At 31.6% G+C, this 27,175-nt stretch overlaps 1 protein-coding gene across 6 annotated transcripts; it reads left to right on the top strand.

The window, feature by feature from the left end:
* Positions 1-6,233: 6,233 nt before the first annotated feature.
* On the top strand, positions 6,234-24,752 carry LOC143258441 (ribitol-5-phosphate xylosyltransferase 1-like). Of its 6 annotated transcripts, none has more exons than XR_013032283.1 (8): positions 6,234-6,408; positions 12,740-12,967; positions 13,840-13,939; positions 18,936-19,241; positions 20,303-20,473; positions 23,246-23,593; positions 23,793-23,872; positions 24,490-24,752. XR_013032283.1 is itself a non-coding variant. In XM_076517383.1 (7 exons), coding segments are annotated over exons 1-7 (1,305 nt in total). In that variant the 5' UTR covers positions 6,234-6,269; the 3' UTR covers positions 24,491-24,752. The 6 variants fall into 6 exon arrangements, 4 of the variants coding, with proteins under 4 accessions (XP_076373498.1, XP_076373497.1, XP_076373496.1 ...); XR_013032282.1 differs by having other exon boundaries at positions 12,740-12,979; XM_076517383.1 differs by lacking the exon at positions 23,793-23,872 and having other exon boundaries at positions 12,740-12,979.
* The last annotated feature ends 2,423 nt before the right edge of the window (positions 24,753-27,175 follow it).

Raw genomic sequence — 27,175 nt, 5'->3', positions numbered from 1 at the left:
TTTGTTATCTCTCGACCTTTCAGGTGAGCTAACTTGTTTCTGTTCTAAAGGTTCATCTATGTCCATCCCTTTTGCTGATCATGTGGGTTAATTTTATTTATCTTTTAAATGCAGTTTACTTATTATCTTACTTTATCACAGTGGAATAGTCCACCCAAGTTATTAGCTTATTTTAATTTTTTTCAGAAAATATAAGTTTATGTTATTCAAACGTCAAAACTGTGTCTTATCTCTTTCAGTTCACTAAGAAAAATCACTGAACGTTTCTTTTGAGATTCTAAACCACAATTTTTTTTATTTGGAAAAAATCAAGAAACTATGTGCAGGTATGTATAAACCATGTAACTGATTCATATAAACGTATACAATGAAAACATAAATTAATGTTTTATATATGGTATTGAACTAGATGCTGAGCCTTTGGAAGCTAATGAATTGCAAATAGTTGTTCAGTTTCTTGTATTTGTCCTATTTGCTGAAAGTGTACGCCTTATTAAAACATTTAGTGTAAAAAGATGGAAAATTATTTAAACTTAACACTGAGATTTTTAGTTGTAAGCAGTTTTACATAACTTACCATAGTGCTAGAATTACAGATATCCCAGCGTAGAAAAGCATAATGAAATGTGGTGTTTTCATATTAACTGTATTCTGCAAAGAGTATTAGGTAAATCTACTTTATGACAGAAGAATCGGTGGGATAAATTATGAAGTAAACCTAAAGTTACTTATACTGACTAGGTTTTAAAACAAAGAAATGAATAGACTACACATGATGTGTAATGTAAAATGAACAGTCTGCGTTTATAAGAAAACACAAAATACAGTGTATGTATGTGTGGTGGACTCTGAATGGTTGCTTTCTATTGAACTTGCGAATTGATCAATAATTGTTCTTCTCTCAAGATATATTTTTGCCAATCAGCTCTTAAGGTATCATGTAGAATTATTTGAATCAAACACTTTTTACTGTACAGGAAACGATAGATCCTAAAGAAGCTAGAATAAGCTCCATGACTAGTCATTCTCGTTCAACATTGGGAGTGTTATAACTTCTAAATAGCAATTGTGCTACTAGTGAACGATATTGCTCTTGTTGATATTTGCAGCGTTCTAGCACTATATCCACGAAGGAAGCAGAAATTATTCATAGAGAATAACAAAGGAATAAATGTAGTTAAAACAGAATCAACTTAATGATTTATGGGCCATGAATTTATGAAAAACTTCTAAAGACGTGACCCATTGAACTATTCAGTTGTTTCATTATAGTTACTTTTATTCTTCTCAAACGCAAAGTAAATACTTTGCCTTCTGGGATATTGCTGCAATTTCATATATTCTTTAAAATACGACAGCAATGTCTTTCACTGGTTTTCGTTAAATTCTATCTGTGCTGTAAGAGTTTGTTTTGTTTGTTTGTTTTTGAATTTCGCACAAAGCTACTCGAGGGCTATCTGTGCTAGCCGTCCCTAATTTAGCAGTGTAAGACTAGAGGGAAGGCAGCTGGTCATCACCACCCACCTTCAACTCTTGAGCTACTCTTTTACCAACGAATAGTGGGATTGACCGTCACATTATAACGCCCCCACGGCTGAAAGGGCGAGCATGTTTGGCGCGACTGGGATGCGAACCCGCGACCCTCAGATTATGAGATGCACGCCTTAACACGCTTGGCCATGCCGGGCCCGTGCTGTAAGAGAATGACAAGTCAAGTAGTACATTTACCAAGGTTTCTTCTTTGGTACAGATTGTCAGTTTTATATTATTTTTTCAAAATACAGAATATCCACTTGATTCAAAGTCTGAGTTATTCAAATGAGGTATAATGACTGTTAATTAATTAACTGATCTGGTAGAAAAGAAACTATACAGAATCTATGCAAATAGACTGTATTTTTACTTTGTATTTTGAATAAAGATTATTTTATACTTTACATCATGTATAAATTCCATTTCTTTTAAGAGTCATTTAATTAAATTCAGATTGTTTTGTAATTATCTAGTACAAATAACCTAATGTAAGGTAGACCATACTAAAAATCGGTTAACCCTGTGAATTCCACATAGTAGATGGAAAAAATAAATGTTGATTCCGTCACCACAGGAGTGATGTATGGGATGGCTCTTGTTTGATTTATTAAATGGAAAACTTTAAAGAAATGCTTCTAACTAGAAATGGTTTATTCTCAAAATGTAATTCTCATGACCAATAGGAGAATTTATTATCGGAAAGAGATTGGTGATATTAGAGAGGATTTGAGTCCAAGTGAAGTTCTTTACTGGATATGCGACGTTTCCCAATTTCCTGAATATTCTTGACATTGATCAGCCTACAGACATAAGCTCAGAATGATTGACTAGTTGCTGGTGCACCCAAATTGGTATATCAAACCATGTTCCTCAGAATAAATTTTGGCTCAAAAGAAATAAAAGTGTCTGAGAAACATCAAGGTGGAACGGTGCTTGATGAGTTTGAGACCACATGAGAAAATCTCGAGTGGATTTTAAATCTCTAATCACACAGGGTACACCATAAACCTAATTCTACTAAAGACAACCCATTACCGGTTAAGAAATACTGGAAGTGCCACTAGCAGACAATCTTCACCAGTCACAGATGTTTCTTCTGTAGGTGAGTCGACAGACACCTGTGAGTAAAGACAATGAGCTCTGTGGTAGTGATCTACTCCGAGCTGGGAGGTTTTCTGACAGAATGGTCATGCCTTGCAATGAAATGTGAACCACACAAGGTTGTTTGATGAGTTGCCACGAACAGTTTGACATAAACACGTGGCCCATAAATCTGTTGAAACTATTTCTTTCTAGTTACTTCCCTGTCTTTGTTATTCTTTAGTATCGAAATGGAATATTTATAGCAATTCTCTTCATTCGCTGAATGGATGATACCAAAATATTACGACCTATGCATATTGCATGAGAATGACCAGTAACATGGTAATTGCATCTAATTCAGCAGTAGGTGACTGTTTATACGTCAGTGAAAGTACACACACTGTTTGTTTTCTTTTTCTTGTAATGAAAATCATTTATGCTTCACATCATATGTCCAGTCTTCTTATTTCTCTAACAGCTTAAAACTCGGTAATTCAATGGAATATATTTAGAAATTCAAATTTCCTACTTCATCCTCAACTTATTCAGCAGATTTAGTTGATACTTGCGCAAAAATAATTTTATCAGAGAATACCACACTTACACTAATATACTGTCATAAAATGGATCTATCTAGTACTCATACATAAATATGTTTATCATAAAAATACCACATACGAATAGCAATGAATCAGTATATGATGACCTCCTTTTTTAACTCAGTATGCACGTAGCTTGAATGCATACTTTATATTTTCTACTTTATCTAGTTATTAAATTAAACTCTTAAGTTGGCTTAAGATTTTTTTCATGTATAGTGTATTTATGAAATATAGAACATTGATGAAGTGGATAGTTTCCCGCTGGGACAGAAGTAATTCTACGTATTCCCTTTGGTGGACACAGCAGATAGCCCGATGTGGCTTTGCTAGGAAACACACACACTCTTTTCTCCCTATATATATGTTTTTTCTGAGTTGTTTCCCTGCGGTATGACGTGCACTTTCGCGTAAGAAATATTTATTTTTAATTGTTTTGTTTGTTTGTTTGTTTTGGAATTTCGCACAAAGCTACTCGAGGGCTATCTGTGCTAGCCGTCCCTAATTTAGCAGTGTAAGACTAGAGGGAAGGCAGCTAGTCATCACCACCCACCGCCAACTCTTGGGCTACTCTTTTACCAACGAATAGTGGGATTGACCGTCACATTATAACGCCCCCACGGCTGGGAGGGCGAGCATGTTTAGCGCGACTCGGGCGCGAACCCGCGACCCTCAGATTACGAAGCGCACGCCTTAACGCGCTAGGCCATGCCAGGCCCTTTATTTTTAATAGAACACACTATGCAAAGGTATACAAATAGTCTTACTCCTGTTGTGTCAGGTGATACACTGTGGTTATTATATTTGTTATTTTTCGATTGGAATGATTAGAAGTGATGCATAAAAAGCACATACATTCTGATAATGTTTTCTCAGTCTGGAAACAATCTTCATTGAGTTTCAGCAAAAATGGTGTCTTGTCACCGCACACTAGTTTATTTTTGACTACGTGCTAAAGGATTGAATAAAGATTATTACCAATCTGTTTTACATTCTATCCAGTTTGTTTTTTTTTCCATCTTGTAAACTTGGTAGAAACCGAGAACGATCTGTTTAACTCTGTAATCTATTTTCTGTTCACATCATCCTATTTTCGATCCTACTCGGTAACTAGAAGGCAAATAATCAGATAGGAGAAAATCAGTTGCGATTGGACTCCAGATATTTGGTATTCTAGGCAAGTGCTTTAACAAATGAGTAAAATGGGCTAACGCATCAGGGATTTTACTTGATAAACCAAAGGTTTCACAAGTACCCATTAATTTCATTTGTCTTTTATTGAAAAGTAAAACATAGCATGCATGTATAAGTGTATTGTGTATAGGTCAAAACTATGAAGCATTTAGCCAGTGTTGTGTCCTCTGTGAGATCATTTTGCATTGTGTATCAGCCAAGAAAGACAAGGGACAGGAAGTATCCACACCATTGGAGCTTGCAACCATGCTGGAGCCATACAAGGATGCCTTCATGGATCTCCACAAACTTGTATGCATCGCTGTGACCCTGCCTGTCACTTCAGCTGCCTGTGAGAGAAGTTTCTCATGTCTGAAGCTTCTCAAGACATACCTGCGCAACAGCAGTAACAACAACCGCACCAGCAACCTTGCTGTCATATCAGTAAACTCCAGGAGGGCAAAACAACTCGATGTTGATACTGTTATAGACACATTTGCTGCCAATCACCATAACAGGCGCATTGTTTTAAAGTAATATTGACTATAAACACAACATGGTGAAAGATAGTTAGTCTGATAGTGACCTTACTTTTTCTCAGAGTGTATTAACTTCACATGGGATAATTCGTTTCTGCTATGCAAACTATGTCTTTATGTTATATTTCTTTTGATTTGTAGCTTTACTCTTAATGGTATATTAAATGTTCAATCTAAGCTATTCTTGATTTTCTTTATTATTATGTATTACCTTGGGTGGAATTTAGTTGAGCTTCGTCTTTTATATATACGCATATTTTCATAAACAGATTATTTCTAATTTGTAATAATGAATTATTAACCAGAGTATGAGTTTCCAATGAAAACTGCATTGAAAACGCAGTTCAAAATAGCACATCTTTCTGAAATGTACCTTAGTATTTACATTATTATAATTTACCATCTATACTTCATATTGATGGCATTTTGGGAAGCCCCTCCACAGTTAACCTCAGCCCACCCTCCTACCCCCCAACGAAAATATCCTGGCGCCGCCACTGTGGATAACCCTTCTGAAAGTTTGAACGAAAACTGAGCAAACAATCAAAAGTTTTGAAAGCAAGCAATAGTCATAGCAACAATCTATAATTGATTGTATTTTTAATACTAAAGAATCCAAAAGCTTTACTTACAATTTTTTTTATTCTTTTCCGAACAAAAATTCTAGCTTATCAATTAAATCTTTAGCAACTGAAAATTCAAAATTAGACACGCTGAACCAACATCTCGATTTAAGGAGTTTGTTTTTGACTCGGAAAGACTTATAAACAAAGCTTGATTGTAACATGTATTGACTTATGAATGGTTAAACAAGACATTTGAAGTTTATCTATTGCAGGGAATCGAATCGATTTTAGTATTGAAGGTCTGTAAACTGTGTGTGTGTTTTATTATAGCAAAGCCACATCGTGTTATCTGCTGAGCCCACCGAGGAGAGTCGAACCCCTGATTTTAGCGTTGTAAATGTGGAGACATACCGCTCTACTAGCGGGAGGCGTCTGTAAACTCACCGTTTATCCTTCAGAGGATTAAACAAGATCATAACTGGTTACAATGATAACAAATTTGCCTGCCGGTGGCTCAATATTAAGCCAAAAATTAACTTTCGATACCATTGTTAGGGAGATTGCCCATTATGTAGTTATACGTTTAACAACAAATAATGCTATTCTCTTCACACATATACTTTCGAGTAGTTATGGATGAACCAAAAATAATGTGGAAAAGAAATAATCTGCAGGTAGTTTGTTTGTAACATAAATAAACAAAGCTTAAGTAAATCATAGAAACTGGCTTGCTACCTACCGATTAAAAATGTAATTAATTTACTTGACATGGAGTCATGTTGATGTCTTTGAAAAAAATAGCAATAATAGTACTCGCTATTCATTGTGTATTAACATGTTATACTGCATATATTTTATTAGTAAAAAATTTTAAAAAGGACAAGAAAAGTTCTCAAAAAATATGGACATTACCAGGTGAGTTTATTAATGAGAATGTTTATAATGTTGACCTAACTTCTTTTTATCGCTCATGCTAGCAGTCTTAGGGTGTTAGGGCTAGCTCTAGTACAAAATATCTTGCCCAAGAAATCTGTTTTTATATTTGTAAAAGTTACATAGAATTTGTAAATTACATCGATCGTGTTCTAGATTCTAGATAGGAATTTTAATAGTAGTATAAAATTTATTGTTAAATTTTTATATTCACATCTGTCGCCCTCTGAACTATTTGTTGACACCATTATTAATCATAATATTAAATCAGCCTCAGCTCAAAAACAAATATCGTAATAAGCCTTTTTGTTTGTTTCTGACTTGTTTTTGTTTATTACTGTGGTACTGATACTGTTATGTCAAACTATAAAACGATTATCATGAAGGGAAAGGCTCCAACTCTGTGTTGTTGTTTGTTGGTGTTTCTTGTTGCTGTTGCAATTGAGTATTACTTATAACTGTAAGGTTAACTTTTCCATAAGAACTTTGACTTGTATTTAATCAATAGAGAGCAAATGACTTTAAGAGATATGTAAAGGGCACTATAAGTTTAAAAATTAAGTATTAAGAAGCCATTAGCCATGCCATTGCATTAAATTGTATGGTGGTTGTACTTCCTTTGTTATTTCTTACTATAATTTCTATTGTTATAACTTGTAAAATTAAAAAAAAATGTTATGAAGTTTGAATTTTAAAAAACATTTTTCTTTACATATTTTATAGTGGGAAATTCCAGAGAATTATAGTTCCCATCCACAAAAATATATTAATGCAAAATCATTGTTGCAAATATATATAAATCTTCCATAAGCAAAATATTAATAATTGTACACTGAACAACAAATGAAAAATTTTAACAGCACTAATACATGCTGAGTTCATATGATTTATTTTGAGGTAAACTTATTCCGTATAGTTGTAAATAGGTTTTAAAAAAATTACAATGGTTGCTAAACTTTTCCTCTGCTACTTGGCAGTGACAAACAAGAAAGTGTTAAAACCATGTTCAGGATGTCAGTTGGAATTGGCTGGACCAATTAGATCAGTGATACATCAAGCAATAGAACTCTTCATTCCACACATTGGTCTACATACCACATCATTGGATCCAAAAGCATTGTCTATTTGAAAACACACAAACAAAACTTTAAAACCATTTGTAACTCTTTTATATCCATTGATTTTGTACAGACAATGCTCTATAAAGACTTTGTGGTGTATGTTACATAATGCATAAACTGTTATATATCTCTGCCCAAATTGAACTGATAGCATGTTAAAAAATGATGAAGAGAAGTAATTGTAAGAAGAATATATGTTGGTTTGGGAACAACTTGTGTGATGTCATACCATCAGGTGTAAATGGACAATATACTGTTTTGACCATAATTTGTTATATGCTATATCATTTGGTGTGGCAAGAGCTAAAAATAAGGGGTTGCAGTAGTTAGTGATCAAGTGGTATGAATGATTTATGAATTACATTGTGGCTTGGCAAAGAAAAAGTAGAGGTTACTACTGGTATATATGTATCTGTAAATTATGATATTTCAAGTTTACAACCAGTGTGATTACAAAATACCTGTTATACTTTCATAGTTGTATAAGTAAACTTGTACTGCATTTTTACATTTGGTCATTGATGGTTTTCATTTCATAGTATGAATCCATGTGTACAAGTTGGAAATTGATGGATTATAATAGGACCACATTTTATCTTACATTGATGTGAGATTCATGCAGTCTCCATTTTTTTAGCTAAAACTATAACTTGATAACAGACATTACATTTTGTAGCATTGTTCCAATGAGTGGGTCAATTTGCAAGTGTGATATTTAATTGTTTTCATTAATTATTGATTACATAATTGAACTTTCAGTGTAATTCTACGAGTTTTGACTGTGAAATCCAGTGGTGTGTGAAGTTTTTGTTATTTTTACGAGTTATAAATCACTGAAATCTCATATTTACCTTCTTTCTAATGTACTTACTCAGGTAAAAAAAAAATCATATCAACAGCTAGACCCTTCTCCATATTCATATAAAAAGTATACAACCTGATATTTGGTTTATGTTGAAATACATGCATCATAAAATCAGAAGCAGAAAAACCTTGCAGTTATAAACAAGCATATCTTCTTATATTTGTGAGAAAGAAAATTTAATACTTTTTCCTCCAAGTAGTGTTACAACCTGAAAAGACTGGAGTAGAAGGAGGGGAAGTACTTGATTATTTTCATAGAATAGGTTTTCTATGACATGGTTGGGAACGTCTTTTTGATCTTGACCACCTTGTTGTTATCTGTTGTGTCATTACTGGAAAAAGCAAGCTCTGATTTGATATTAGCCAAGGATTCTATGTTTTATCTATAATTTTCTGAATGTTGTTTCTATTATTGATTTGAAGTAATTTTGAAGGGTATTTTGGAGTACCTGTATCATCCTCATAGAAACCTACAAAATGTCAAACAATGTCAAGATGTAGTTTGATGCAAGTGGTTCCACTGTAACTATATATTTAAAAAAAACACAAAAAAAACAGACCTGCTAATAGTAATTAAGATTTCACTATTTTTTCAAATTAGGCTTTGACTAGTAAATTGAAGTTCTTATGTTCCATTGATTATACTAGTCATTTATCTAATTGAGCATGTTGTATTTGCCAACATTAGTTACATACTAAGTTGCTTCCAAACCTACTTAACCTGTGGCTTCGAAAAGCCTTACTGTTAAAGTAATTTCTTTATTTGTACTGTTGTTTAAATAAAATGTCCTTTTATAGCATTACAGACATTTCTTTTAAGATGTTAATTATATTTAAGAGAGAGTGATACCAAAAAAAAAAGGCCTTCCAGCACTTATGGTTAAAGATTAACATGCAAACAACATAAGAAATAACTGTAATAAACTAATCACATTGTTGAGACAAATGTAGAAGCATAAAATATTTGTGGTATAGTATTGAATATTTTCTTTGGAACTACAAGTTCCATCTTGCTTTATAAAGTACTTATTTTATTAGATTTTACAGTGTGTTATTTGGTATTTTTCCCTTTATTTAGAAACAAAATTGCAACTACTAAATCTCTATTTTGCTTTTTATGTTCTATGTTGCCATCATGAATTCTCTTTCCCTCAATAATAGCCCTTGTCATATTTCATTATTATAAGAAATTGAGTGAACGAAGAAGAATATATAATAATATATCAACTGTATTGTGTCTACAGTATCTGTCATTTACTATAATAATCATCTGTATCATTCTTGTTCAAAATTCATACCACCAATACTTTACACAAGATTAAAAAATTAGTTAAATCTTAAAATAAAAAAGTCAGTAACTTGATATCTTTCGGAGGGACTGTGGTTCAAAAATTACTCATTTGTGTAGCTCATTTCCAAAATAAATGTAGCTTGTTGTGTTGTTATCCATATTGCTAAATGAAACAATCTAAATTTGCCAAACAAAGTAGGGATTAATATTATTTTAAAATATCCAGTTGGTACCACTTTGTTTGTATACATTTCATTGCACCATATAGTTTTCACTGAATACTTGTAGCAATTTTGTTAATGACCAACAATCCCTACTTTATGTTAAAATTTCAATTTTTTTTTCCGTATTTGTTTGTTCAGTTTTTATACATCCATGGAATAGACACAACATCTATAAAAGTTCAGTAAGTCATATCTATGATAACTAACTTTTATAAGAATTAAAACCACAATTACAAACTTGTAAAATGTAATCCTTAATTTGATCCACAAATAGAAAAGTGCCAAAGTAGGATTAAATTTTATACAGAAGTTATTGTGGTTTTAATTTTTGTTTCATTACGTATTGTAGCAGCATCCCCACTTTATTTTAGAATTAATTTTTAACACTTGTTTGTTTACTTTTTGTGTTATACCTGTATAAAGTATACACTTTATTTTTAAAAACTGTCTCATGTTTATCGATCAGTATATAGATACACCTGTTGAATTTAATTGGATTTAAAAATATTCAAGTATGTGGATGATATGTTTTCAATTTTTAAAAATCTGTATATATTTATCAGAATATCAAAAGCAGATATCCACAGACAAGTCTGGTAGGTTGGGAAAATCTTGTAGTGATAGTCCAAGCCATCTAGGGCTAGCTTGACCTGTGTGAACAGGTTTTTGGCATTTGAATTGTTTGGCAACTTTGTCTATCGTACCATTAACTCTTACTGTACTTATTAACAAAGGCTTGTTCTTTCCTTTGCATTACCAAGCTTCAGGGCCTATGATATCCAGATGGTTAAGGCACTCGACTCATAATCTGAAGATTGCAGGTTTGAATCTCCATTGCACCACACGTTTACCTTTTCAGCCGTGGGGGCATTATAATGTGATGGTCAATCCCACTGTTTATTAGTAGTAAAAGAGTAGCCCAAGAGTTGGCAGTGGGTGGTTATGACTAGCTGCCTTTCCTCTAGTCTTACACTGCTAAATTAGGGACATCTAGTGCAGACAGCCCTCATGTAGGTTTGTGCAAAATTAAAAAAACAAACAAACAAAGCTTCAGATTTTTTCATTATAAATTATGGAATTTTTCCCTTCATTGTTTTGAACTTGTAGCTCCTATTTAAAGTGCTGTGTTTTTAATCTTGATTTTCTTGATTTTAAAAAATAAAGAGAGATATAAAATTATAAACATTTGAATTATTAACTGTTTCTACATGAATTTAATTTCTTTTAATAAGATTGATATTTTGGAATGTGTTCAAGGATCTGTGATATTTTTTGACAGCACTAATTGGTTTTTAATGTTAATCTCAAATGATGTTATTACAACTATAACTAAAATCTATGTACCAATCATGGATATACTAGACCTCCTTTAAAAAACAAAATAAAAGATCATACAGATAGTTTCATAGATTGGCTCATCTATGAACTTGCATATCCATATTTCTGAAACCTCTTAAGGTTCTGACATTCAGTGTAAGGAATTATATGTTACTGTTTCATTAGCTAATGGTGACACTCCATCAGTCTGTAATGTTGCCTGATCTGACATTTCTATTACCTGTATTGTATTTTCTTTATGATTTTATCCTTATTCCCACAACTTGCCTATTTTATTTTTTTTCTAATGAGGACCACATAACACCATCTTTGTCATTTGCTGCTTACAGGGTGAACTCTTATATACCTATTTTCCAATTTGTGCTTAATCTTTTAAAATCTTCTGCATTGTCAAGTTAACTTGGTTCATTTGCTTTTAGGATTTGCATAGTCAGGATACTTTACTTTCTGAAGTTATTTCTCTTAGTCTTATCTTAGGGATCTCCATGTTGGTAATGGTAACTCATCACACAATTTATCGACATGTGTTACTGGGGAAATTATTTAAGTGTACCAGATACTAGATAAGGCAAGATGGACTTGGCTTTTCAGCCAACTTGTATGAGATAACTAATGAAGGAAGTCTGGCAGTGAATGTTTTGAGTCAGGAGTAGTCAGATGCCTTTTAATGTATTTGTCAATGAAATTCTGGCCTTTCTAATCAATGGTTCTTCTTTTTCAGCTCCTCTTGTGCACTAAAACCTTCCATTAGTTCTGAGGACTTGCACATCTCCAGTTTCAACCCTTGGTTACTATGTTTCCTGTACCTTCTTACTGAAAAGTTGTATTTTCTTTTCCTTTGTGCTTGCAGGAGACATTGCTCTAACATTATGTTCTGGACCTCCTGTACATTTAACCTAAGAGTAATTTGATTTGTTTCTAGAATGCTTCTTTCTCATGATTTGTGCTGCATGGTTGTTCTAATGCCCATAATCTCCTTTGTCCTGTTTGAACAGTTCCTTTTTATCTTACTTGTATATTTTCCTTTCTTGACTGTTTACATTTTCTGTTCATATCATAGAATTCCTCTTCATCTCATGATTCATCTCTTTCCATTTGTGTTTTTTTTCCTTTTATGGTTGATAACACTTTCATATTTTTCATGCTATCTCCCATTACTTCATCATCTCACAGGATCTTTTGGCTCTGGTCAATATTGTACCTTAGATGTGATTTTGCAGGCAGTGGTGTGGATTACCCGAGTAGTCTTGAAACACATTTCTTACACCATTTTGTAATTTTATCTGCTTTATGTTTTCAACTCTCTCCAGTTGCTATTTTCCTAGAAGATGAGTTATTTATGAGTTAATTATTTCCTTCTTTGCAACTCTCATAACTGTCTTATTGTTGTATATTTATTTATACTAGAAATGAAGGTAGGGAAGATATTAACATATAAATATTTTCATGTGTATAAAATATTATTTCATTGTTAGATGATGAAGATAATTGGAATCCATGGGGAGAAGAATTTGAAAATGAAAAACAAAACCATCCTCTTAATAAATACCAAAATCTCCCAGAGCAACAAAAACATAAATGGTGGTTTAATCACTCCTTGGACTTTGGAAAACAGACTGGAAAACAAAAGGAAAATATCATTGCTCAGAGTGAATCAGGAACCAGAAGTTATAACATTGAAATCTGGGGAAAGGCTGCTATTGGTGATATTATATGTAACATCTTTATATGTAATGTTTTTAAAATTTTATTGTGTTTTTAGGTGTTTTTAAACTATAGGTCAGCTTAAAATACAGCTTTAATACTGGACCTTTGTTGTGACTGTTACTGATAACCATGCCATAGGTTTTAGAAGATAAGAGGTGTAAAAATTAACTAGCTATATTGGGGAGAAATGTAAGTTTGTTTTACTGATATTAGAAGTATTTGCTGAAATTAGATGTTGGAGCAGTTAGCATTTCAGGAGTCATTTGCACTATCAAAGCTTAATTAAATTAAAATTCTGAAAGAATACTTAGGTTTTTAATGAATCTTCTTTATGATGTGAAGTCACTGAATCTGGCAAAAATGTAAATTGTTTATATTAAGGTATCTAACCAATATTGAACGTAGAAAACAAAATAAAAGAATGTCAGTATTTTTAGCATTTCTCAAGCTTAATTAAATCTTACCTTTTTAAACTTTAGCTGCAGGAAAATGTACTTATAGTAATTAAAAAGTAAAGTTGATCATTTTTAAAGTTAGGCATACTCCTGAATTTATAATTAAAACTATAAAAAATATGCATTAATTGGAAGTGTTTTATTAATTATAGTTAGTAACTCAAATACCATATTTGTGGTTTAGGCCTGAAATTAAACAAATTTTAAATTTCATTAATAATATATTATGTAGACTTTTACAGAGTCATGGGATTGATTTTGTGAAAGATTAAGTATTCAATGTATGATGTGTACAATTTAAGTTAGATTGCAAAGAAAGTAACCATATGTGCTTAATCTGTGACATATGATGTCATAGATTATATGTGATTAATGTATATCATATTTCTCACTTTTACAATCTTCCATTTCAGGTCTGTACTTGTGGGAACACATTTTCAATGGCAAGTTAGAAAAGAAAATGAAAGGAGTTTGGAGTTATGGGTATCGTAAAATTGAAAATTTCAAATTCAAGTGAGGTCTCTTTTCAATAATTTTGATAATTTTTTAATATATTTGTAGTAATGGTTTCAAGTTTGGTAAATTTATTCCTAAAATATCAAAATCCCTTCTTGAGTTTGATCTCAAACTGTCAGTAATCATGTCACCCTTAAGTTCTGAATGTCCCTGATATAATGCATAACATGGGTCAACTTACCCAGTTTCTACACTCTCCCATCTTCCAATTGACTTGTTGTACATGCATTAGGAAAACATACATGATCTATATTTTCCCAATAATATTAAGATTTTCTTGTTGACAGTTTTGTTGTTTTCTTTGCTTATTTAGTTACTATGAATGTTAAACTTATTGTTTTCTACTAAAAGTTTGTTCTTACCAGTACTGTAAATTCTATAGTTTTTTTGGAGGCTTTATTCATGTGACCTGTCTTTAACATGTAAGGTGATAGCATTGTCAACTCTTATTGATCGAGGCATTTAAGCTGTTAATTTCAAATTAGCTTCTGGTATCCCTAGCAAGTTTTTAGTTCATGTGGATACTCAGTTTCAGAATATCTAGTTGTTTTCTCATAATGATGGAAATAAAATTTAAGTAAAAAAAATTGTTCATGCCTACTCATATTCATCGTCTGAAGTGCAAAATTGTAGTTAGCCTTAATTTCAAAGAAATTTCTGCTGGTCAGATTTCTCTTATATTCTCAGCTTTGTCCTGTTTTAATAGCATTTTAGCAGACTCATCTTCTTCTGCTAGATTTAATTCTTAAGTTCTCAACCATCAGATTGGTTACTGGATAAAGTCAAGTTGATTTGCTGCATTTTGAGCTTTCTTCTTTAACACAATTAGTAGTTATTAGCTACTTATTCAGTTTCTGTTAGCCAGGATTAAATTTTTATCATTCTGCATTCATCAGCTTTCATGAATGTAACTCTTACCTCCATGTGGCTTTTTTTTTTTTTTTATTTGACACCGTAACCTGTCATACAGTGTTATAAGGTATTTGCCATCCATGCTCATCTTTTTAGCTGAGCTCAGAAGAGCTTTCTTTCATCATTTGTCTTTGGAGGAATTTTATTTGCACTACTTTCACATTTAGGAGAAGAATGCAAACAGAAGCTGATTAGGATATTTACAGTTTAACTTTATGCTGGCAGATGTGTCTCCTTAAGACAAGCAGCAAGTAATATTTATCCGTCTGCCTTACATCCTTCCTCTACTTTTTTTTTTTTTTACCCAAATGACTTTTCTGTTCTGAGTAAATCTTCATTCTGAACAATTGAGAAAACCATCTTGGATCATTTGTTCATATATGGGACACTTGATTTTGGTATTCTTGGATTCCATAAATCCTTCAGCTTGATTATTTCTGGTTCTTTCCAGTTCAGTTGTTTAAAACATCTGGATCAGAAAATCTACAATTTTCTCCAGAAGTAGGTTACCATACTTCTTCAGGTACTCTTTTGTGGTTCTGAAGATGTTGTAAGATTGGAGACTTGTCACAACTCAATCCTTACCTGGAGATACCTCATTTAAAAATATGAGATTTGTATGAATGTCTTTTTTTTTTAGCCATTGGATGATGAAGATGGATGAACATGATACTTATATCCCTGTTCATTTGTCGTCATTCTTGTTTATGCAATGAGGAGGTTGCTTAGCAGTCAACATTTTTAATTTTGTATGTTTTGTATTTAGTAGTTAAAAATGGTGTTTGCTTCTTCATACACTCATCATTCACTTATACATGGAGGATCAGTTTATTCTTAACTTTTCATTCAACCTCTTTTAATGCACCACTTGGTAACCCATCTAGCTTAAATCTGGCATATTTGAAACTTTAGCTGCAAGAAAATTTATTCTAGTAATTAAAAAGTGATTTTAATGATGTTTAAAGCTGGACATACTTCTGAATTTATAATTAAAACTATCATCATTTTGTATATGTTTACTGCAGGTGAAAAAAGAAGTTATTTGGAAATATGTTTTATTAATTACACTAAGTAACACAAATACCATGTTTGTGGTTTAGGCTTGAGATTAGAAATTTTAAATGTTATTTATAATACATTATGTAGTCTGTTACAGAGTCAATGAATTGATTCCTGTGAAAGATTAAAGTATTCATTGTACAGTGTATATAAATTAACTTTGAATGCAAAAAACTTAACTCTCTCTGATGCCGTTGTACTTGCTTGTATGCATTCCCCAACTACTTGTCTCTTGTTTCATATTCAAATACTCTTATAGAAGATGCCCCAAGTCATTCTTAAAGCTCTGGGTTCTTACCATCCTCATGCTTTGGCTAGTTCAACCATTTATTTCCTTTTTATGTCAACTTTCTCAAGAGGATCTAGCCTTGGATATATTTTTATGGCAACCTGGATTATTTGTTTTTTATGACATATTCTTCATTCTGTAACAGTTGTAGGGGAAATAACAAGAAGGAAATGAGAAGTTTTGCCATGTTTGTAGATTTGGAAAAATTTTACAACAGAGTGCCATGAGAATCAGCATACGGGTACCTCTGATGGAAAGGAGTACCTGAAGATCTCATCAGACTAGTGGTAGACACTTACAAAGGAACAACAACAGTTATGGAAAGGTATAGGGAGAAGTGGATGAGTTTGACGTACATGTTGAGCTGCACGTAGGGCCTGCTGTTTGTCATTGCCATTAATGTCTTTAGTATGGAGTGCCATAAAGGGACCCTTTTGGGAATTTTTATCTGCTGATAACCTTTCCCTAAGAGTGAAAGTGAGGAGTTACAAATGCAAGCTAAGGTGTGGCAGGAATGTTTGGAAAGATGTAAACATGAAGCTCCTAGAACAGGTAGAATACTTTAGGTATTCTGGAAGTACAATTCAAAGTGAAGAATGAAATAAAAAAGCTGTGAGAAATAGAATCCAGTCGGGTTGGAGGAAGTAGCCATAGTCTCCTGTGATGAAAGGTTACCAAAGGCATTGAAAGCCAAAGTTTATAAGATTGTGATTAGACCTGTGCTCCTCTATGGAGGTGAAACTTGAACCCTGAAGAAGAAAGAAGGATTGATAATAAAGGTAGAAATAAAAATGCTGAGATAGCTGTTAAAAATGTTGCTCAAAGAGAAAAGAATGGACAAGGGAAAGACAATGGAAGAGGAAAAGGCAAGAGAAATGAGGTGGTTTGGCCATGTAAGGAGAATAGAAGAAGAACAGACAATAAGGAGAACAAATAGAGTTGTCAGTAATCTGCAAGAGAAGGCAGAGAAGTGCACGAGGCATTGTAACAACAGGAGTAAAAAAGACATGAACAACCTGGCAATGAATAAAGGTGGTTGAAGGAAGGTAATACATGTGAAGAACAGTGACCCCTTGTTAAAGGGGAAAGCTGAAAATAAAAAAGATTTAGAATGATGTAAATCTTAGTTCCAGGAACATGTCTATTCTTTAATTATTACTGATCTTCTCTAGAAATCTTCATTTACAGTTGCTGAATAATGCATGTTGTTTTGTCCCCATTACATGTGTAACACCACCAACTGTAACCACACCTGTGAAGGTGAATTGCTCCACAGGTACGTATATGCTATCCAAAACACTTTTATATATCAGTTCAGGGGTATTTACATCAGCGAGTTATTCTATTGAAAATAATACATCTCTTGAGTGTCTACATTTTGGTTTCTTATGAGGCTTGTCTGTTCAGTTCATTTGCTATTTCTCTGGTCATGAATTCTACTCATAATTTGTTTGATCACCTCTTTCACATGTAGTGGTCTGAGTTTTGCATTTCTTTTCTACAAGTCCCTTTTTGGTGAGCCAATAGTCTTTATGACTCTTTTTGGTTCCCTCTTTAATCTTCACATGTGTATTCTAGCTTTTGTTATTTCAGAGGTAATTCTACCTACTTTAAATGTGAAATTTTCAGTATTAAAAGTAGTTTCAAACAGGTTGTTTCCTCTTAAGTACTTTACCATCCACTTTCTAACAACCAGGAGATTTGCAGTTTTTCATCATGACTACAACTGAGAAATCTAAATTATTGCAGGAAAGAAGAGCTTATGATATTCTCATGTTGTAGTCTCAATAAGATGTGAGCATGAGGGTATTTTTGTAAGTTGAAACACACTATGCATTCTGTAAAGGGCAGTCAGAATCTAAAATAAGATAAAAATCTGTTTGCAATTATTTTCAAATTAAGATTATTAAAATGTTAGATATTTATAGAATTTATTTTCAAACAGATATGCATTCCTGTACATTTATTTAGCTGTTAGTATTTGACAGCATTCACATCTAAAATTATTCTCCAAATTAAAAAAAAATATTTTTAAAATTTTTACTTCTATTTAATCAATACATAGAGGATTCTGTATATCTTTTACAGATGAAATCAATAAAGCATATGTAAATATTTTCTGTCCTTCCACATTCTTTAAACACTGACATGATGCACTGTTTTATGAAAATGTTTGTTATTATGGAAGTTTTGCCTTTCATCAGTGTTATATTCTTAAATAATAATAAACTGTGTTTGTTATATTGATAATAGAAAAACATAATAAGAAAAGTGTACAATCTAAAAAACTGATATTATTACTATTTAAAAAAACCTATTAAATGTATCAATGGGCTGCTGCTTCCTTGTTGTTAATCCTAGTGTATAATAACTTATTAAATTTAATAAACAGTTGATATAGTTGTATTCAGTAAGGAATATTGTGTATAAAATATGAAAAGCTAAACTGATTTTTCAGACTTAGCTATTATCTCAGTGTGTGTTTCTTAATGTTTTATAATATTCTACATATCTATAAGGCTTGAAACCATATGTCTCATCATGTTACCTTTCCATACAACCAACCAAAAAAAGAAGTGAAATTGTGTATACAGATTCTGCACACTGTATCTTGTATAGTTGTTATTGAGGTCTAACAGACTTCAATAAATTAAATATTAATTTTGGTTTTGTTGTGCTCAGTGAGTATTCTTATATTCAATTGTATATGAATGTATATCAATTTATATTTAGGTTTCGCACTGGTCCTGGTTTAATTCCCATCAAAGCACCTTTTGATGTTGAGAATCTCATCCTTATATTAAATGGAAGAAATGAAGAAAAAGTGAAATTTGCTAAAGTGTGGTTGGAGTTTCTTCCAAAATTGAAATACTTAAAAAATGTAGCACTTGTCCTTTTAGGCAATGAACAATGTCATAATGACTGGCTTTTACCTTATATGTCACTTAATGGAGGTCGTGTTAATATAACTTTTCTTGTCTACGATAGTCCACTCATTGATAATGTTCACTTCTTTCAGTGGCCTTTAGGAGTTGCTACGTAAGTTGAATGTTTCTCTTAAATACTTATTAAACAAACAAACCATAAGTTTTATGATGTTTTGCTATTTAATTTTCATATACATCTGTCACCATTTTACTGTTGAGGGTTTGTGTTTGAGAATAAGTGATATTTTACACTAATAATTTCACAATGGTTATTAACAGAAATGTTGTTGTCTTTGATAACTTATTTTTAGTTAAATTTGCTTCAAGAAAAGAATTCTGGGTAAATTACCAAACAACTGAAGTAAGCATACAGTATTGCTTAAATCTTAAATTTACATTTAATTTGTTGTGATTTAACTCAAAATGTAACAGTATTAAGTCAGTTTTGTGATCCTTTTATATTTTCAGTAGACAAAAAATGAACTTTCAAAAATATATACACATAGTTTGTATAAACAGTAAAGGGTTGTAATATCAAAATGAGTTTTTGAATGGTAGATTAACATGTGTTGCAACAAATCAGTGGAGTTATTATGAGCCTTCCAAGTAACCAGCTAACAATTATGAGTTTTTCTGGACTTTCTTAACCTCATTTCCCACCTCTAGTTTTCTTTGCTAGAATTTAATAGCTGTTACAAGTGTTGAAGTTCTAATTATTCATGTACAAATACCACTGAGCACATGAAAGATGTTTTTTCATAATGGAGGCTTTTGGTATAGCAGATTGTAAGCTTCCATAAGTACACCTCCTCTCTTAAGTTAAAATTAGAAGATGAGTGCTTACTGACTCATTCTAGAAGAGAAAACAGTTTCATAATTGTTGTATCTTTTCTCTTAAGATAAAAATGTTTTTATGTAAATAATGTTTTTAAACTAGTAAACAAATGTTTTATGTGTATTGAAATTGTAGTTTCAATAACTAGATGTATTCTGAAAGAAAAATCTATTAGCATCTTCAGTTTCAATTTTGTACAGTGTAATTAACTGGCATCAAAAAAGTAAGTATTTTCTTATACATTATCCACTTTCCTTGATTTTTATTAACATTATTAAAAAGGTAGTAAGTTTTTAATGTTATTTCAAATAAAATAAATAAAAGTCTTGTTTTTGTAGCTATCGTAACTTTCCCAAGCCTGAGTTGCGAAGTTTGGATGTTGACACAAATCGACCTTTCACGTGTAATTATGTGGGCACAATTTATCCTCATTCCTCTAGACAGCAACTGCTAGAAATTATTCAGCAGAATAAATTAGACCAATTCTGTATTGTCAAGCCCAGGAAAGAGTAAGAAACAGCTATGTTGCATTGTTTCATTTAAAGAGTGGTTGCAGTTATGTGTAGTCAAAACTTTAAGTTGAAATGTTTTCAATATACCAAAAGAGTAAGAGAATATATTGTACATCAGATCTGTTTTTTTATAAAGTACATATGAAAGGAAATTTGTCAACTAAAATATGAAAAAATTCCTAGTATACTTTAGAGGACAAACAATTGAGAGAAGATATTTTTTCTAATACAATAACTGTTATGATTTTTTGTTAATGTTGCTAAACTATTAAATTTTACCATTGTTATATTGTTTATATTGTTAAATATAAGCATTAATTATGCACTGATCAAAAACAAAATATCCAATACTCAAAAATGAATAAATAAATAATAATAGAGTATTTACTGTGCCAAGTAGTGAATGATGTGTATAAACTTGAAAGGCCTTTGTCAATTAAGCATGAATAAAATAAACATAAAAATATAAATCTTAATGTTGACATCAGAAAAATAAATATTCAGTTAACACAGAAAAATGTAAATGGAATAAAGCATGAAAGTAAAGATACAAAATTAACAAAATGAAGAAACTATATTATTTAGTGACTGAAACGTACTTCACAACAGCCTGTGATCATAATGAAATTACACCACATCAAGTATAACAGAGCAAAAGAAGAAATTGTGAATTAAGACCCAGTGAGTCAATAACTAAAACATGATGATAACATTTTATATTAAAGCATGGTCCTTAATCTTAAAAAAGTAACAAGAGTTTTAAAAGATACCAAATTATAAGTTTCAGTAGGCACTGACTGGTTTTCTTTCTTGTGATTAATTCTGAACAGTTGTGTTTTTTACTCCTAAAGCTCATCTAGTTTTACATGTAGGAAATGCACGCCAGTTGAGAAAAGTAGAGGAAACAAATACATAGCATTAAAGTTCTTACAGTTCAGTGTTTTTATAAGTGTTATAATTCTTGCAGTTCAAGATTTAACAGCTGTAGATATGCACTATTTGTTAACCTGAAGATGGCCTAGGAAGGTCGAAAAGTCCTTCTCTGCTTTATTAGTAAAAGTGTTAATGCCCATACCAGCCATTTTGAGATACATAGATATGCACTGTGTTTAGTTTACTGAAATACATTAAGTGAATTAAAGTTGCAAGATAACAAATCAGTTGTATAATGAGGCTTAGCTCAAAACAAAGGGGAAAAAAAAGAAACAACCCAATTGTCTGGTCTTTTTTGTTAAAAAATTTAAAGAAAGATGTCATTTTGAGCTAGAACTCTTTGTCGGACTATACAAAATGATGAAAAACACTAGCACGAAACATCATCTTTCTTTAAATAAAAATATTATTTAATTTTGTCACCCATGTGGTTTTTAAATGTATTTGTCTTTTAGGAAAGGGAGAGACTGTTAGCATGATTTTTTTATACATTAGTGAAATAAACACTTCAAAAGTGTGCAGTACCAAGTTGATGGTTTCACACTTGTTTGTTTTTCTTTGTGGTTCAGTATTGTAATTAATTGATTTAGTTATATGATTGGACTGTAGTTAATGTGGATATCCATGGTAATTAAATGTATCATGTGGTTTGCCACATTCATTATCAAAATAATTTGAATATCTCTACCTAAAGAACAAAGTAAGGATTTGACAAGATGGAAATTTTTTGTAGCCATTATTTAAAGTAACTATTATATTTAAAAATATAGTTGACAGTTCTTTCTGTGAAATTCAGTGAAAAAAGTTCTTTCAACTTTCTCGTAAGCTGACTGATGTTTTTCCTCATCATACATCATTTTAATTACTGCATGTGAATGTGACTCAATGAGGTTTATTAGCATTTTTGTTCTTTTAACTTAGTAAATAAATTATCATATGCAAAACTTTGTGTCCCTAAAATAACATAAATAGGAAAGATTACACTTTTTTTTCTAAAGATTAACTGTATTATGATCTGGTATGAAGAAATTTCCTGCTTTTAACATCCCCTTACTATCTTGGAATTAGTGTTTATAAAGGTTTATCATCAACAATACAATAATGAGCTAGTAGTTAGCAAGAAAAAGATATTCAACAGACTGGACTTTTTCCATAAAATATTCAGAATCATGAATACAAGATTTGTATTGTAAGACAAATGGTGTGAACTAGAGTTTAGTGTGCAAGACTGTGGATTTGAAGGTCCATGGTTTACTTTCTTTTGCCACAAAAGTATTCTTCACAATTCATACCTGCAGATGTGTTATAAGAATGGCAGTCAAATCCTATTATTTGAGTAGACTCACCCAAAAGTTTTCATTGGTTAGCCAGCTACCTCTCCTGGAGTCTTTCAGTTAGAAAAATTAGGGATGGTTATTGCACAGTTTTTGTGGATCTCTTTACCAATGTCTGAAACAAACCACATACTTGTGTTTCAGAAGTTTTACAGGCTATAAGACAACTAGTATTTTGTCATTTTAAATGCTTTGCTGTAAGTTAACATTTGTAAAGGAAATAACTGACATTTTAAGATTTTCCCTTCATATTGGCTTGGTAATAAATTTCAGGGGTAGTAACACTAACTTAGGATTCAATGTTGTGGCTCAGTATTTAACTTTATGACTATTAGCTAATTAAATCAAACAAGATTTTTTTTTAATGCTTAAATAAAATTGAGAGCACTGTATGTACATCAAATACCAAAGTTTATTCTTTTGTTTGTTGTCTGTATAAATGTATAAAAGTTTTGGTGAACAGTTTTCTTGCTTTCTTAAGAATAATTTTTGTTTTTGATAGATGGCAGGCAGCAGAAACAAAAGAAAGTTTAGAGTCCTACATTGAGAGCTTAAAACTTAGTGACTTGACTTTAAATCCTGTGGGTATGAATCCTGAATGCTATCGCATCTATGAAGCCATGTCTTTTGGTTCCGTCCCTGTTGTTGAAGATGTAAATACTCCTGGTGACTGTTCTGATTCCAAAGCATCAGCCATCTTAGGTGTTGAATCACCTTTACGCTTACTAAAGCTATATAATGCACCAGTTATTTATGTGAAACACTGGTCAGAGCTGTCCCAAGTCATGCAAAAAGAATTTCTGTTATCATCTGAGGAAAAAAAGGCAAGAAGGATTAAGATTGTGGAATGGTATGAAAACTTTAAGATGCATTTACGTGAGCAACTAATTATGATTTTAAAACGAAAATTTTTTTATGGGAATTAGATGCATTTGTATACTTGTGTGGTATTTTTCTTGTGTGTACTGTATATTTAATAGCTGGTGCTTAAATGTATGTAAATAAACACTTTTTTGGTTTTTATCATTAAGTTTACTTTTTCTTATTAGATCATCAAACTTCACATTCTTTTAGAAAATTCTAAAAACCAAAATTGCAGTTGGAAGAATCACATTTTTTTACACAAGAGGTAGGTATAGTGAAATGATCTGAGAAAGTCCTTTTTAAACTAACTTTTTTCAAATCATTTTTGCATACATAGTGCTTATGACATAGTAGTAACAATTGTATACACATATATGTAGAATTATACATGGACTGTTTTCTATGATCAAATACCTTACAAATTTTCAACTCTTGCCAGAGCCTTCATTGGGCAACAGCATACTGAACAATACAGATATGTTAATAATTTGTATTACTTATGTAATATAATTTTTTATTGTTTATTTATTTTAATATCTATGTTTGTTTCAGTTTAATATATTTTAAGAAATGCATGACTTGTATTGTTAAGTGTGTATTGCAAAAGTCATCTTGTTCTTAAATTTTTAGAAAATTCTCAAGTGTAAGAATCAACAGTATATGTTTTACATTGTTGCCAACTGAACTTTCAAGAACCTCACTTAAAATTTATAAATCAATGAGCCAAGAAACAATTTATATATTGTTGTTGGTTTGCAACAGTTAGTATACTATAAACTAATGAAGCTTTAACTGTGTTAAGCACTTCTTAATAAAAAAAACCACAGATATTTGATCAGGAATATTTATAACTTTCGAACATTACAAACCATTTAATTTCAGATGTTAGCATTTCTATGAGGATATTAGAGATCTTTGTTGGAGAAAAGTCAGCTTGTAAACAGCATGAGGCTAACCATTAAGCAAAGTGAAACAAAATGAACTCATCATGAACTGTCAATAGAATATTAAGTTTGATACCAGATAGAAGACCATATTTTGTTTGTAAGTTTGTAAAACTTTTGTATATAAATTATTTGTAATAATCGTTATTATAAATTGTGTTGTTGTTTGTATATAAAATATTTTTGTGTTAAGAAAGAAAATTGTGTGTATCAATCTTGTTAACAAGTATCATAAATTTACTACATATCAACATTCAACTTCTAAGTTAAAATTAAAATTTCCGCCTATTTGAAATCGTGATACGTAACATAATTAATTGGAGACTTGTCCCAGATAAATTTACTATGTAACACTCGGTACGTTATCACCAGATGAAACTTCTAGTAAAAGGGTTAAATTTCGCAAATAAAAGTAAAGTATTTTAATGGAAAGAATAGTCTGTGTGTAAGTCTACATATTAATTTAAGTACATTATGAGCGCTAAACTATACATGTATGTCAGTACTTTAAAGCTAAGTTTCGTGATTGTTTTCCAAGGAGAAAAACAGTTGATACAGAAGGAAATTAAAAAAAAAAAAAATCCGAACCATTATGCCACTCAATGAATTTGATGAAACTTTTTAAAAATTCTTAGAATCAGTTTCTGGCTTCATTAGAGATTACTAAAAAAATGAATGAAATTATTAAAAAGGTTCATTATGGATTATTGAACTGATCAAAGAATGATTTTTTTTTCCAAAAAGTGAAATGAAACAACATTCCAAAAGTCTTTTTATAAAATAAACTTCTTACACATTTTCTTTATATATTATGTGGTGCTCATGTACTAGGGATAACAACTGTAACTCTACAAACAATTTAAAAAAGATAAAATGTAATATAAGTTTTTTATTTGCCAGATATGCAAGTTTAAATCATTGAATGTATTAAAATTTCACAACAAAATATATGAATATTTTGTTAATAAACCTAAAAAGAAACAACTTTACAGTTAATTAAGATTTGTATGTAAGATAGAAGTTGACTTGTTTGAGAGTCTATCTAAATGGATGACTGTATTGACATTGGAAATTGTTTGTGTCTTAAGGAGGTGAGAGTTCTGGAAGACTATGGTCACCAGTGTCTTGTCTAGGTATGGTAAATGGCAAGAGAGAAGGGAATATGCTGTTTATTGTGCAAATAAACTTGCATATGGTACCAAAGTTTATACTTAAAATTTTTCAAGTGATGGAAGGAAGTGGGAAATTCTCTATTTAATATTATTACACAAAAAGTAATTTACACAAGAATCAAACTGTATGTCCAAAATGTCACATTAGCTTTGGGATTGCAACATTATTATTTGGAACAGACCTATAGTTTACAGAACCAGCCAGATTCTTTGAAACATGTGGTAGTTTTCCCCTCTAAAAAATGTTAATAACTTCCTTTATAGTAATGCCATGTGATCTAGATTAACAGTTTCTTGTCATCACTGGCATGCACTCAGTACAGCTATATTAAGTTTCATTATTTATGCTAATTGTTTAAGCTAATATTTTATGATGCTAAATGCTCATTAATTAGAATAATTTCATAATATTTAGCAAATATGTTCTGTAAAGTTGGGAATGAATAATAACCATCCACCTGTATGATTCTTTTAAAAACATGACCTACTGTTACTCCAGTTGCTTGGGTTAAACAATACTCATCTAGCTGCATGTGCTCTCGTCCTCATAGCTTTGCTGCCCTAAATCAGCTGTCTATATTTCGAATAAGAACAGAATCTAAAAACAGTCCATCTCTACTCTCAGGTGAAGCTGTAGTGAAGAGTTTAGATCAATAGCTGTTGTGTTGTTTTGTTGAATAACTTTTCACTTGTGATCTGCATGTAGAACACACATAATTGTAAGTTGTAAAGATTTATCAGTGTACAAAATTTGAAAAAAAAATTCATGAAAGTATGTTCTTCTATTGAATTGGAAGAAATTTAATCAAAGGTGTAGATATTATATATGTAGTGTAATCTTTCAGGGGTTGTCTTGAAATGTGGTATGTGAAGTAAGGGTCTACTAGAGTGCATCCATTGAAAATATGTGATAGTTTGAATTATCACTCTTAGCTACAGAAAGAAGAAAACTACCAAGCTGTTACTCGTGTTAATAACACATGGTGTGTGTTGAACACATTGTTTTGGCTACATGACACATCACCAGTGTGTCTTGATAAATTTAACGCTTTTTTAAAAATAGCATAAGAATTTAATTTTTCGTATCTTAATTCGACAATATGAAACCTTGAAACCAACAATTTGCAAATTATCTTAATACTTAAATAGAAGAAAATCCAAATTGTGATCTTACTTACAGGTAGTATTTGTTTGTTTGTTTTGAATTGCGTGCAAAGCTACATGAGGGACATCTGTTCAAGCCATCCCTAATTTAGCAGTGTAAGACTAAAGGAATGGCAGCTAACCATTATCACCCACTGCAAACTCTTGTGCTATTCTTTTACCACCAAATAGTAGGATTGACCATTACATTATAATGGTCCATGGCTGAAAGGGCGATCTTATTCGGTATGACGGGGATTCGAACCTGCCACCCTTACATTACTAGTCAAGCGCCCTAACCACCTGGCT

This window comes from Tachypleus tridentatus, chromosome 8, assembly GCF_004210375.1.
Source record: "Tachypleus tridentatus isolate NWPU-2018 chromosome 8, ASM421037v1, whole genome shotgun sequence".
In the NCBI taxonomy this organism is placed as follows: domain Eukaryota; kingdom Metazoa; phylum Arthropoda; class Merostomata; order Xiphosura; family Limulidae; genus Tachypleus; species Tachypleus tridentatus.
Note: the sequence above shows the minus strand (reverse complement) of the source record. Positions and strands in the feature narration are given on the sequence as shown.